This window comes from Phalaenopsis equestris, unplaced genomic scaffold, assembly GCF_001263595.1.
Source record: "Phalaenopsis equestris unplaced genomic scaffold, ASM126359v1 Scaffold000297, whole genome shotgun sequence".
Taxonomy (NCBI): domain Eukaryota; kingdom Viridiplantae; phylum Streptophyta; class Magnoliopsida; order Asparagales; family Orchidaceae; genus Phalaenopsis; species Phalaenopsis equestris.
Window position 1 is genome coordinate 1,694,038 of NW_018164739.1, and position 12,267 is coordinate 1,706,304.

The window sequence follows — 12,267 nt, forward strand, 5'->3', positions numbered from 1 at the left end:
ATGTTATGAAGGTTAATAATAGAATGGAGTAGGTATACTAGCAACTAACAGGTTAAAAATTTGTTCATGTGATAGGGGTTTAGCAAGTGATTGATTTCCATTGTAAATTATTTTTCATGATGCCTTAATTGCGTTTAAGTTAACTCTCCTTTTTTAGATTTATAAATATTCTGAAAATGCGTATTATAGAAAGTCAGTTCCTAGGTATCCCTTACTGTCCCTCAACTTATCTTTTACTAAAGTTGTTGAATTTAGAGGCTTATCCACTCTGGAGTTAACTTAATCCTAGCCTAGGGCTTGGCTTTCATCTATTTGACTCATTGGGTCATGCAACATTAACTAGGTTTATTGACTATAGACACTATTGTATATTTTGAAGGTTGAAAATTAGAATGGAGCAGCTTTATCAGTGATTAACAAGTTAAGAAACAGAAGTGGTAAGCAAGTGATTGAATTATTTTCTAAACTATGTTTATGATACATGAAATGTGGTTAATGCTTATTATTGTGTGTCAGAGATTATGTCTACAAGGTAGTTATCAAGCGAGGTTCTTAATTGCACACAACTAACACAGACACCTTATCTATAGTTAATAGCCGACCATCGGAAATTGTGAGTTGGCTTTAGACACTCAAGAAGCTTATTTGATGCTATAGTTAGAATAATATTTTGTTAGAAGATACAATGAGATCTCGATACGATATTCAAAATGAAAAACCATAGAGTCCCATGCCTTTATTTTAAAGTATGGATTGCTTGAGAGTTCTTGAAAATGTTGGTTGAGATGTCACTATGAAAAATGCAACAGAGATAGAAAAGTGTATCTTCGTATTAATTGACAGATGTGGTCCTCAAAGATATTGGTATTATATGGCATGCTTAAACAATTCAATAACTATGGGAGGCATGTGTTGTCTTTAAGGATCATTGAATCATCATTTTCTTGATTGGAGTGTCATAATACAATCATGAAGCATTTTTTATTATTTTTAATAGTTATGACGATCATTGCATAAAAGTAGGTCTTGAGAGGTAGTTTTACTGTTGTATTTTTGTCAAGTGAGGCTTCTTTGCCTTCATGGTTACCCCTGAGTAAGCTTTATGTGGTTGAAGCAAATAATATACTACATGAAGATTCGTTAGAACAAAGCAAATCTTTTAAACTATAAAGCCTATACAAATGACTTTAGGGGATAATGCTGAATTTATGCTCTAATCATAGCAAATAACTTAAGACACACGGATCAAGTCTTTAGTCTATTGGATCTGTCTCTCTATGACTCTTGAATTATACTCTGTGTTTCCTTAAAGTATGGCTAACCCCTATTTATTTTCCCTCCTTTTTTGTCTTAATAGGACACAATGGAGAAAAAAAAATTCATGTAGCCGACCCCACTTATTGGTATAAAGGCTTATTGTTTTGCTTTGCTTTTATTCATATTTTGTAATGCCTATGGAAGATGTATGTGTATCTTCTCTCTTGTACAAAGAAAAGTGAAGACTCTTTACTATCTTTCCATTATTTTATTCTTACATGGTATCGAGCAAGATTAGAGTGTTTCTACCAGTTTTTGCTCTTATTCTCTAAGGTTAGAGTTTCTTTTTCCAACATTCACTTTTATTCTCTAAGATTAATGCATTCATTTTTACCCTTTGTTCTTATTCTCTAAGATTAGGATTTGTACTTCCAACCTTATCTGTTTTGTGGAATTCTCCTTCTATTCATCATGTGAAGGTGCTTTGACTTTTCTTCAAAAGAATCAACTATGATTAGTGGTGAAAATCAGACTAAAGGACTCCAAATATATTAATTATCTTATGGTTTGAATGAGAAAAATTGGCTTAATAGTCCCTAATCATGAAAACTTTTCTAAAGCGAAAGAGAAAGATCCAATACCTTGTGGATCCCACTTTGGGAAGCTATACTTATTCCATGATCATAACATTGTTATGAAATACCATGCTATCGAAAATCAGTGGGCCTTTTATGTTTCGCTTTCAATAGAAATGTTTATAGACTACTGAAAGAAACCAAGATAACGATTGCAAGTCGTGTGAAACGCTAATTGAACCAAGAAAAAAATTTCACTTTAATGAAAGAGTTGATGTAGATACGGGATAATATCATAGGAAATGAACTGGCCGACACATTTACCAAAGAAATTTACAGCCCAATATTTAAAAATATTATAAGCAAATTTGGAACGGTAGATTTCTACCATCAAGTTTGAGGGGGAGTACTAAATTTCTACTCCAATCATAGTATAGAACTTGAGGCACACAGTTCAAGCTTTTGTATCCTTAAATTTGTTTCATTATGATCCTCAGATTGTAATTTGTGCGCTTTCCTAAAGTATCGCTGGCCCCTATTTATCTTCCCTCATTTTTTTGATTTTATTCATATTTTGTAATTCCTATGGGACATGTCTATATGCCCTATAAAGAAAAGTGAATACTATTGAGAGTCTTTCTTTTGATTTATTTTTCACAGATAATACATATAATTTTGACAAGATTATGATATGTGTGAATGAGAGGGGATAAGGCAGCCCTTATCTTTCAAGATTCGATCATTCATAGATAAAATCCCAAGATAGATAAGTTCATCATATGTTGGATATGTCAGACATATTTATGGAAGCCAACATGACAGTAATCCCTTTAATTCAGCTGTCACTCAATATAGTTATCATTCATATTTTATGAAGCTGTAAGCTCGTGTTGTTGAATCACATCCTCAAACTTTGGACCCTTTTTGAATTTCAATAACTAGATCAGAAGCGCCCATTTGGAGGTTGTTAACGTTTGATTATTTCAATTTCTTTCAAGGTCCTAGCTCACAAATTAGTGGAGCTAAAAAAATAAACACGAGTAATGATAAAGCACGAAGGTATAAATTAATTAGCAGAGCTAAAATATAATTTTTTAAAAAATAATAATAATCACAAATTACACCAATTGCTGGAACTTTTTTAAGTGAACCGTCATACAACGTAAGGTGTCTTTCAAGCTGGGAATTAAGGTCACTTTATTTGGAAATTCGGACTATACAGGTGAAGGGAATGTTGTAGCGTTCTCTATGCATTCTTCTTCTTCAAATTGATTAGTGAGGCAATCTTTTTTATGCAAAGTGGTACAAGGTTTGCTCCATCATTTTCTTAAAAGGAAATCAGTAAAGTGAAAAAAAAAAAAAGCTTTTGGAAATTGCAGCACGGCATAACTGTTAAAGAACTAAGCATGAATTCTTATGATTTTGTTTTAGTTTTTATTACCATCATCTCCGTTTAGAAGCTTATCTTTCAAAGAGCCAAAGATCACCTTTGTTTGACATTTTTTGATCTTATCGCATGACAATTAAGGACCTTTACGGGATCATTTTTGTTGTCTGTTCAGGGGAGTTACTTACATACCACATATTAGGGTTCGTACTTCCAACCTTATCCGTTTTGTCAAATTCTCCATCTATTCACCATGTCAAGGTGCTTTGACTTCTCTTCAAAAGAATCGACCATGATTAGTGATGGAAATCAGATAAAAAAACTCTAAATTTTTTAATTATCTTATCATTTGAATGGGAAAAATCGTCTTAAATGGTCCCAAATCGTGAAGACTTTTCTAAAGTGAAAGAGAAAGATCCAACACCTTGTGAATCTATCTCTGAAGCCAAAGACCCAAAGTTCCTACGTTAGGAAGATATACCGATTCCGTGATCATGATATTGTCATGAAATATCATGCTATCGGAAATCAGTAGGCCTTTTTTGTTTCTCTTCCAATAGAAATATGTTATAGACTATTGAAAGAAACCAAGATGATGGTTGCAAGCCGTGTAAAACACTAATTGAAACAGGAAAAAAAATTGACTTTAATGAAGGAGTTGATGTAGATACGGGATAATATTATAGGAAATGAACTGACCAACATATTTACCAAAGGATTTCACAGCCTAATATTTAAAAATATTATAAGCAAATTTGAAATGGTAGATTTCTACCATCAAGTTTGAAGGGGAGTGCTAAATTTCTATTCCAATCATAGTAAGAATTTAAGGCACACAATTCAAGATTTTGTATTGTTAAATTTGTCTCATTATGATCTTCGGATTTTAATCCGCGTGCTTTCCTAAAGTATTGTTGGTCTCTCTTTATTTTTCCCTAATTTTTTGGTTTTATTCATATTCTGTAATTCCTATGGGACATGTATATATATCTCCTATAAAGAAAAGTGAATACTATTGGGGTCTTTCTATTGTTTTATTTTTTATAGATAATACATATAATTTTGACAAGATTATCAAATTTTTGAACGAGAGAGGTGTTGGATGGAGCCCGGTCCGCCCGATCTCGCCTTCCCGCTCCCGCTCCTCTTTCGCGAAACGTCAGGACATCTATCGCTCCCGATCACATGTCTGGAACCGCTCCCGCCTCCTCTTCGCGATAAAATGAGTGGCTCTCCTTCATATTTGACACGGCCCTTTTGTGTTCTTCTACAGTTTGCTTCCACGGGACAAAGGAAGAGAAGTGTAAGCAGTAGTTCCTTGCGGCAGAAGGAAGATGAATAAGAAGAAGATTATTCTCCATTGACTTCTTCTTGGTGGCTTGTGACAGAAGAGAAATTGGATTTATTTCTCTTGTATGTTTATCTTCTTCGATATATCTCGGTGTAGAGAGAGAAGAGAGCGTAAGGAAGTGAGAGATCCCTCTTATAAGTCGAGACGATCAGCTGGTGTAAATTCCTCAAGTAGTAAAATCCTCTGCAACTTTGTGGACGTAAGCAATTTGCTGAATCACATAAATTTGTGTGTTTCGCTGTGTTATTGTTTTCTGGTGTGAATTTTCTCGTTCTATTCTTTGCTTCATCGTCGATCGTTTTATTCTATTTCTATATATCATAACAACTAGTATCAGAGCCCATGTTTCAGATCCGAGGAAAGACGATGACTGCAGATGAAGTGAAAGTTTCAAGGATCGAGAAATTTGATGACACAAATTTTGGTTATTGGAGAATACAGATAGATGACAATTTCTATGAGAAGAAACATCATTTTCCGTTGGATCGACAAGTTTTGGGTGTTATTCGATTGACCCTATCGAGATTCGTTGCACACAACGTCGTTATGGAAAAGACTACCACAGATCTCATGACAGCCTTGTCAGGTATGCATGAAAAACCATCGGCGAATAACAAGGTATATCTGATGAAAAAATTATTCAATTTGAAGGTGACGAAAGATATTTCTGTCGCTCAAAACCTGAATGATTTCAATATTATCACAAATCAATTGTCGTCTGTTGAAATTGATTTTGATGATAAGATACGCGCGCTGATATTGTTGACATCATTGCCAAATAACTGGGAAGTCATGAGAATGATATTTAACAGTTATGTAGGTAGATCTAAACTGAAATATATTTGTGATTTGATTTTGGCTAAGAAGATGCGCATGAAAGATTCTGGTGAGATCTCAGGGTCGAGTTCGATACTAAGTGTTGATTTTAAAGGGAGATCACAAGACAAGAACTCAAATAAAGAGAAATCAAAATCAAAGTCTGGTCAGCAGACAACCTGCTGAAATTGTGGCAAGGCTGACGACATAAAGAGAATCTGTAAGAATCTTAAGAAGTAGAATGATAGCGCAAATATGATAATTAAAGAAACACATGATGCACTACTGACAGTTCATAGTTCTGTTGATAACTGGATATTGGATTCAAAGACTTCTTTTCATACAACTTTTCATCGAGAATTGATACGAAATTATGTTGCAAGTGACTTTGGGAAAGTATATTTGCCAAGTGGAGAAGCATTGAATGTGGTAGGAATTGGAGACATTGAAATTACACTTCCAAATATGAACAAGTGGATTTTTCAAAAAGTCAGACACGTTCCTGAGTTAAAGAAAAATCTCATTTCTATTGTGTAGCTCAATGAGGATGTTCATTCAGTAGTGTTCTCAGATAACACCTGAAATGTTACCAAAAGAGCATTAGTACTGACTTGGAGTAAGAAAACTGACATACTATATATGACTACAGATTTACTCATGCGTGGACACATGAGTTAGAGGTGCATTGTGGGGAAGCAGAAGAATGTCAGTTTCTTGAAAGGTGGTAGAACGCCAAGGGTAAAAAACTAGATCTTGTACACACAAAATTGTGGGAACCTTCTTCAGTTGCATCTCTTGGAGACTCTAGTTACTGTAGAAAGGAAATATTTGTTGATCTGTCAGAGGCTACATCGTAGGACAGTGATGGAAGTGAAAAAGAGAGGGTCCGGGACACTCATTCTTATTGTTCCACAGACAGATGATAAAGAACCACAGAGATATGAATAAAACTTAAAAGATGAAACTTTGAGCAAGTAGGAGCTGACAGAACTTTCACCATGAAAGAACACATTACACTACAAGTGGGTGTACCAGGTGAAAATTGAGCTTGATGACAATAAGATGTATAAGACTATACTTGTTGAAAAAGACTTTCAGCAGAGACAGGACATTGCCCATGCACTGAGAGTTATAAGCAGATATAAGAGTAACCCTAAAAATAGCTTGGAGGTCTAAGGCTATGTTGACCCTGCTGATTTGTTGACTAAGGGTGTTACTCTTGAGAAACTGCAGTTGTGCGTAGCTTCAGTTGGTCTTTTGGTGTGAAGGCAATGACTTTGAGTTGCAGAGGTGGAGGATTCATAATTGAAGAAAAGAGCTACGCTGCTAGTGAAGGATATCAGTTTGAGGAAAAAGACGTAGTCTGTGTACCGGTCTCCAAGTGGGAGATTTGTTGGATGGAGCCCGTCCGCCCAATCTAGCCTTCCCGCTCCCGCTCATCTGTCGCAAAACGTCGCGACATCTCCCGCTGCCGATCGCGAAATGTCGCGAACCGCTCCTGCCTCCCTGCTGTTCGCGAACCTCCTCTTCGCGATAAAAGGAGCGGCTCTTCTTCAGATTTGACACGACCTTTTTTGTGTTCTTCTTTGGCAGTTCTGCTTTCACTGGACAGAGGAAGAGAAGTGCAAGTAGTAGTTCCTTGTGGCAGAAGGAAGAAGAAAAAATAAGAAGAATATTGCTCCCCATTAGCTTCTTCTTGGTGGCTTGTGACATAAGAGAAATTAGATTTATTTCTCTTGTACGTTTATCTTCTTCGGTGTATTTCAGAGTAGAGAGAGAAGAAGAGAGCAATTTGCCGAACCACGTAAATCTGTGTAAGTCGAGACGATCGACTGGTGTAAATTCCTCAAGTAGTAAAATCCTTTGCAACTCTGTGGACGTAGTCAATTTACCAAACCACGTAAATCTGTGTTCCGCTGTGTTACTGTTTTTTGGTGTGAATTTTCTTGTTCTATTTTTCGCTTCATCGTCGATCGTTTTATTCTATTTCTATATACCACAACATGGGGATGAGACAACCCTCAGCTTTAAAGATTGGATCATTCATAGATAAAATCCGAAGATAGATAAGTTCATCTTATTTTGGATAAGCAGACATATTTATAGAAGCCAACATGACAGTAATCCCTTCAATTCACCTCTCACTCAATATAGTCATCATTCATATTTTATGAAGCTGCAAGCTCGTTTTGTTGATTCACATCCACAAACTTTGGACCCTTTTTGAATTTCAATAACTAGATCAGAAGCGCCCATTCGGAGGTTGTTTTCTTTTGATTATTCCTTTTCTTTGAAGGTCCTAGCTCGCAAATTAGTGGAGCTAATAAAACAAACTCGGATAATGATAACACGAAGGCATAAATTAATTAGCAGAGCTAAAAAAATAAAAAAAATAAAACATAATAATAATCACAAATTAGACCACCAAATGCTGGAACCTCTTTAAGTGAACCTGCATACGACGTAAGGTATCTTCAAGGTGGGAATTAAGCTCATTTGATCTGGAAATTCAGATTATGCAGTTGAAGGGAATTTTGTAGCGTTCTCTTTGCATTCTTCTACTTGGAATTGATTAGTGAGGCAATCTTTTTTATGCAAAGTGGTATACTGCTTGCTCCATCATTTTCTTAAAAAGGAAATCAGTAAAGTGAAAAAAACAAAAAGCTTCTGGAAATTGCAGCACGGCATTAACTGTTAAAGAACTACGAAAGCATGAATTCTTATGATTTTCTTTCAGTTTTGATCACCGTTATCTCCTTTTACAAGCCTATTTTTCAAAAAGCCAAAGATCACCTTTGTTTGTCATCTTTTGATCCAGCAAATTATTCTTGCATGACAATTAAGGACCTTTTCGGGATCATTTTTGTTTTCTATTCGGGGGATTTACTATATGTATGTATATCTATCTGTGTGTGTGTGTGTCTAACATTTGAACTTTTTTGTTTTCTATTTGGGGGATTTACATACATACTATTCGGGGGATTTACATACATACTAGATATTTCTTTTATATATATATATATATATATATTGAAAGCCCCAAAATGCTAATATATTAACTAGAAAGAAAGATACATATACGATGTGATGGAGAGCCCAAACATGACACCCTGCTCACAACAAAACCACAAAGGGTTCCACAACTAAAAAATACTAAAAAGTAAATACTAGACATAAAGAAAAAGCCTAAAAATGCAGAAATACATAATATCAGGTGGCTAGAGAGCAACCCAATTTGGTTTTGCCTCTACCTCTGGTTCTAGGAAAGGAGCAAGCTAATAAGTTGGTAAGATGATTGTCATTGCCAGTAGTAACCAATGTATCATCCATTATGTTCCCAAGCTGGAGTCGGCCTCCATTCTTCTTCTTCCTTCTGGAATAGACCTGTCATTCCTCTTCCGAAGATTGGTTCACTTGATCTTTGTCTAAAGTGTGCTGGGGATGTACAGATTGTTGGACATTAGAAGCAACTACCTGCTGTACTGGCTGATCTGTTATTGGATCAAAGGAACACTCTCGCGTGTCTTGGCATGTGAGTGAGTCTTCAATAACAATGGGTGGTATGACCACAACTAGATCTGTAGCTGTAATATGTTGTTCTTCTTCAGGAACTGCGGTGTTGGGAAGATGGGTGTTGGGAAGAGGATCGGGTTGCATCTTCTCAACAGGGATAGTAGGTGGTTGTTCTTTAGCGATATTCGGCCTTAGATGAGGATGCAAACGATAGCATAATAGAGCTGTGGCCAAACATACTACAATGAGAGCAATAAGGAGGATATGGTTTCATTTCAACATTTTGCTAATACCCGTTGTGCATAGTGTCAATCCATATCTCATCCGGAGCTGGTTGAGTGATATCTCTCTCAACTAACACACAAGCCACGGATGGTCTAGTGACAGCAAGCGTAAGACTATCCACCTTGAGAGACTTACCGTAAGCAGATGCTAAAGAGTAGAGGATTTCCATGTTGAACAGATGTAATTTTAACCCCGAAAACTTTATCCAAACAGGAATGATAGGGGGCTCCGCTTTTCGATCAAAACCGACAATCCACTTCAGAATTTTAATAAAACTATTGTCAATCTTGATAGCTTTTCGAGAGAAAATGCGAGTGTAATCGACATCATGAGATAGCTTAATAAGTATATGTCTACCGTCAAGTAGTCCAATGTTCCAACTGTTCAATAATTTCATAGTATCAAACTCCTTCCTAATGATCTCCAGTTTTGGGTAACCATAAAGGAATTTCCCTACTAGAGAGAAGCGCCAAGAGGACGCGAGAGTGCGGGTTTCAACCTATGTGAGAATAAGTGCAAGGTTCTCATTTTTTTTTCCAAGCTTTTTAATAAATGTGTAATCACCTCCATCTTCAAGAGCCTCATGGAAAGATTCTGGAACATTGCGGGACTGACCGATAGCAAAACCAGACGCTGAACCCGGAGGAGGGGCACGAGTAGGAAAGTTGTCGGCTAGAGCATTTGCATAGGAACGGAGCGTCGAGGCCATGTCCCTCACAAGACAGGAGAAATTGTCTGGCGGGCAGGAAGAGTAGACAGGCGAACGGGAACCTTCTACTGGGCAGGAAGGGAGTAGAAGGCGTGCCCTTCTGCGAACAGGAAAGCAGACAGAACCGCAGCTCGAGGAAACCGCGCCGAAGCCCTTCGTCGAAAACTGCAGAGGCCTTCGTCGTCGTTATTGAGTGCGGTAAGTTCGAAACCGCAACTCGAAATCTCGAAAAGGAACTGCGTCGAAGCCCTTCGTCAAAGACGACGAACGCAAAGATGTTTGTCATTGTCGCGCGGGAAGTTCGTTGAGCACGAGAGAAAAGATTTACGACCGACCGAAGGAATCAAAACCAGGGTTTTGCCTTCGGGCGAAACCCAAGCAGAGCGGGAAGGAAGAATTAAGGGTTCGATCTCATGATGGCGCAAGGGCTCTGGAATTTTAGACACATGGCGCGGGCTCTCATCATGGGGTGAAAAAGTGCATGTGAAATCGATATTTGAGCGTCTACCAAATATCTATCTCCTTTTAGAAATATATATATATATATTATATGTGTGTGTGTGTGTCTAACATTTGAACTTTGATATTTATGTATCTAACATTTTAGTGTCGTAATCAAATAAAAAAATATGCATGTCATGGAGTATTTCTTTTTTTTTTAATGTTGGCATATTTTATTTGATATTAGAGATTTATGTGTAGGTGTTAGATCTTTTAATGCATAACAACTTATGTGATATCTCCATTTTGGTTTTTATTTTTTATTTAAAAAAATTTGTTTTTTTAAAATATTTCGTAATTTCCTATTACTTTTTTTAAAATAAATCATGATTTCAACAATAATCTTAATAAATTTAGTTGTTTCGATTATTTTTTAAAAATAATTGTATGCAACCGCCACCGCTTCCCCACTATCACCCTCGTCTGGCATCGGTAGCCACCGCAGCCATCATCGCCTGATTGCCACTAACCACCACGACGACGTAAATGGAGTAATATATAGCATATTTTAAACTTATGAAACATAAACAAAGTAAAAAAAGAAAAAGAACTAAAAGAAGTAATCCTGAATGGCCCCCAAACATTGCACAAATTTTTACTGCATCCTAGAATATGATATCTTGTTTAATAGGAGATATTCTAAAATTCTTTTACCAAAAATAAGGGGAGCGAATGGTGTGAATTGCTGACTTGCTGTCTATATATACTTTTTAGAACAGTTTCCTTAAACTGGTTTGTTTTTCATTTGTTTCTCGTCAGGTGAACTCTGCTGCGGATTTTAAGAGTGATCTGCAGTTGGATGTGCTCGAGAGTGTCCAAGTTATCACAGCAGTAGAAGATGAATTTGCCATTGAAATCCCGGATATTGAGGCAGACAATATCTCAAACACCTCTCAACTCATCCAATACATCTCAACTCATCCACAAGCCAAATGAAGCTGCTGTTGTTCCAATTCTGGAAATCACAGGTTTGTAACAAAACCTTTGGACTCAGAGGGTTCCCTTTTCAGTGTTTTTGTTCAGTAATGCGTGCATAAGGAATGCTAGGCTATATATTCTTCATTCTGGAGCTCTGTTTATCTAAGCCAGAATTTCTGCGGTATTTGAAATATACATGTTTTTTGGATTATAAATACGTTTAAATACTGCCTTTTCCATTTGATGCTTGTGATTTGGCTGTTTGGCGCAATTAGGATTGTAAATGAATTAATATTTTCGATTAATATTTTGATATTTGTTCATAGAAGGTTCACTTTTGTTTGCTAGTTCAGACTATTAAATAAACTTAAAAAAAAAATTTATGTAAATAAATGAGATTGAACATTGAACTATATTTAGTTGTTGTTTTAATCATCGTTTGTTGCTTTTTGATAACTTATTTTATGTTATTATATTAATTTTCTTATTTCATGCATTTCATAAGTTATTTATATAATTGTAATAGCAGCCTAAGTCTTTTTTAATTTCATACTCGTCGTCTATTTGTTACGTAAATATATATTTATATATATATATAGTTATGAGAAGAACACTATTTTTTGTCAAATAAAATCGATCAGACGGCTTAAGAACACGTGATTTATGGGGAAAACTCTTAAACGGGAAAAAAACACTTAGAGGTGGAGCAAAAATTTTATTAACAAAAGAAGATCGATGATACTGCTGAATACAAAGCTTATTGGTTTCTTGCTTGATTTCTCACTCCCCTCTTTAACCATGACCTACAATGTGTATTTATAGAGTTAAAAAAGAGTGTATTTGACAAAAATATATTAGATATCAAATATTTTAAATCAGAAATATATTTGATAGAGAATATATTTAGTGATAAGTATATTTGAAAACAAAAATATTTAGTAAGAAATTTTAAGAC

At 35.9% G+C, this 12,267-nt stretch overlaps 1 protein-coding gene across 1 annotated transcript in view; it reads left to right on the forward strand.

The window, feature by feature from the left end:
* The window catches only part of LOC110025243 (acyl carrier protein 1, mitochondrial-like), a 29,083-nt gene extending 17,500 nt beyond the window's left edge, over nt 1-11,583 (forward strand). Inside the window, exon 2 of the mRNA XM_020725593.1 lies at nt 11,154-11,583. Within this exon, the coding sequence (XP_020581252.1) occupies nt 11,154-11,330 (177 nt within the window). The 3' untranslated portion in view covers nt 11,331-11,583. The remainder of the gene's footprint in view (nt 1-11,153) is intronic.
* Nucleotides 11,584-12,267: the final 684 nt, after the last annotated feature.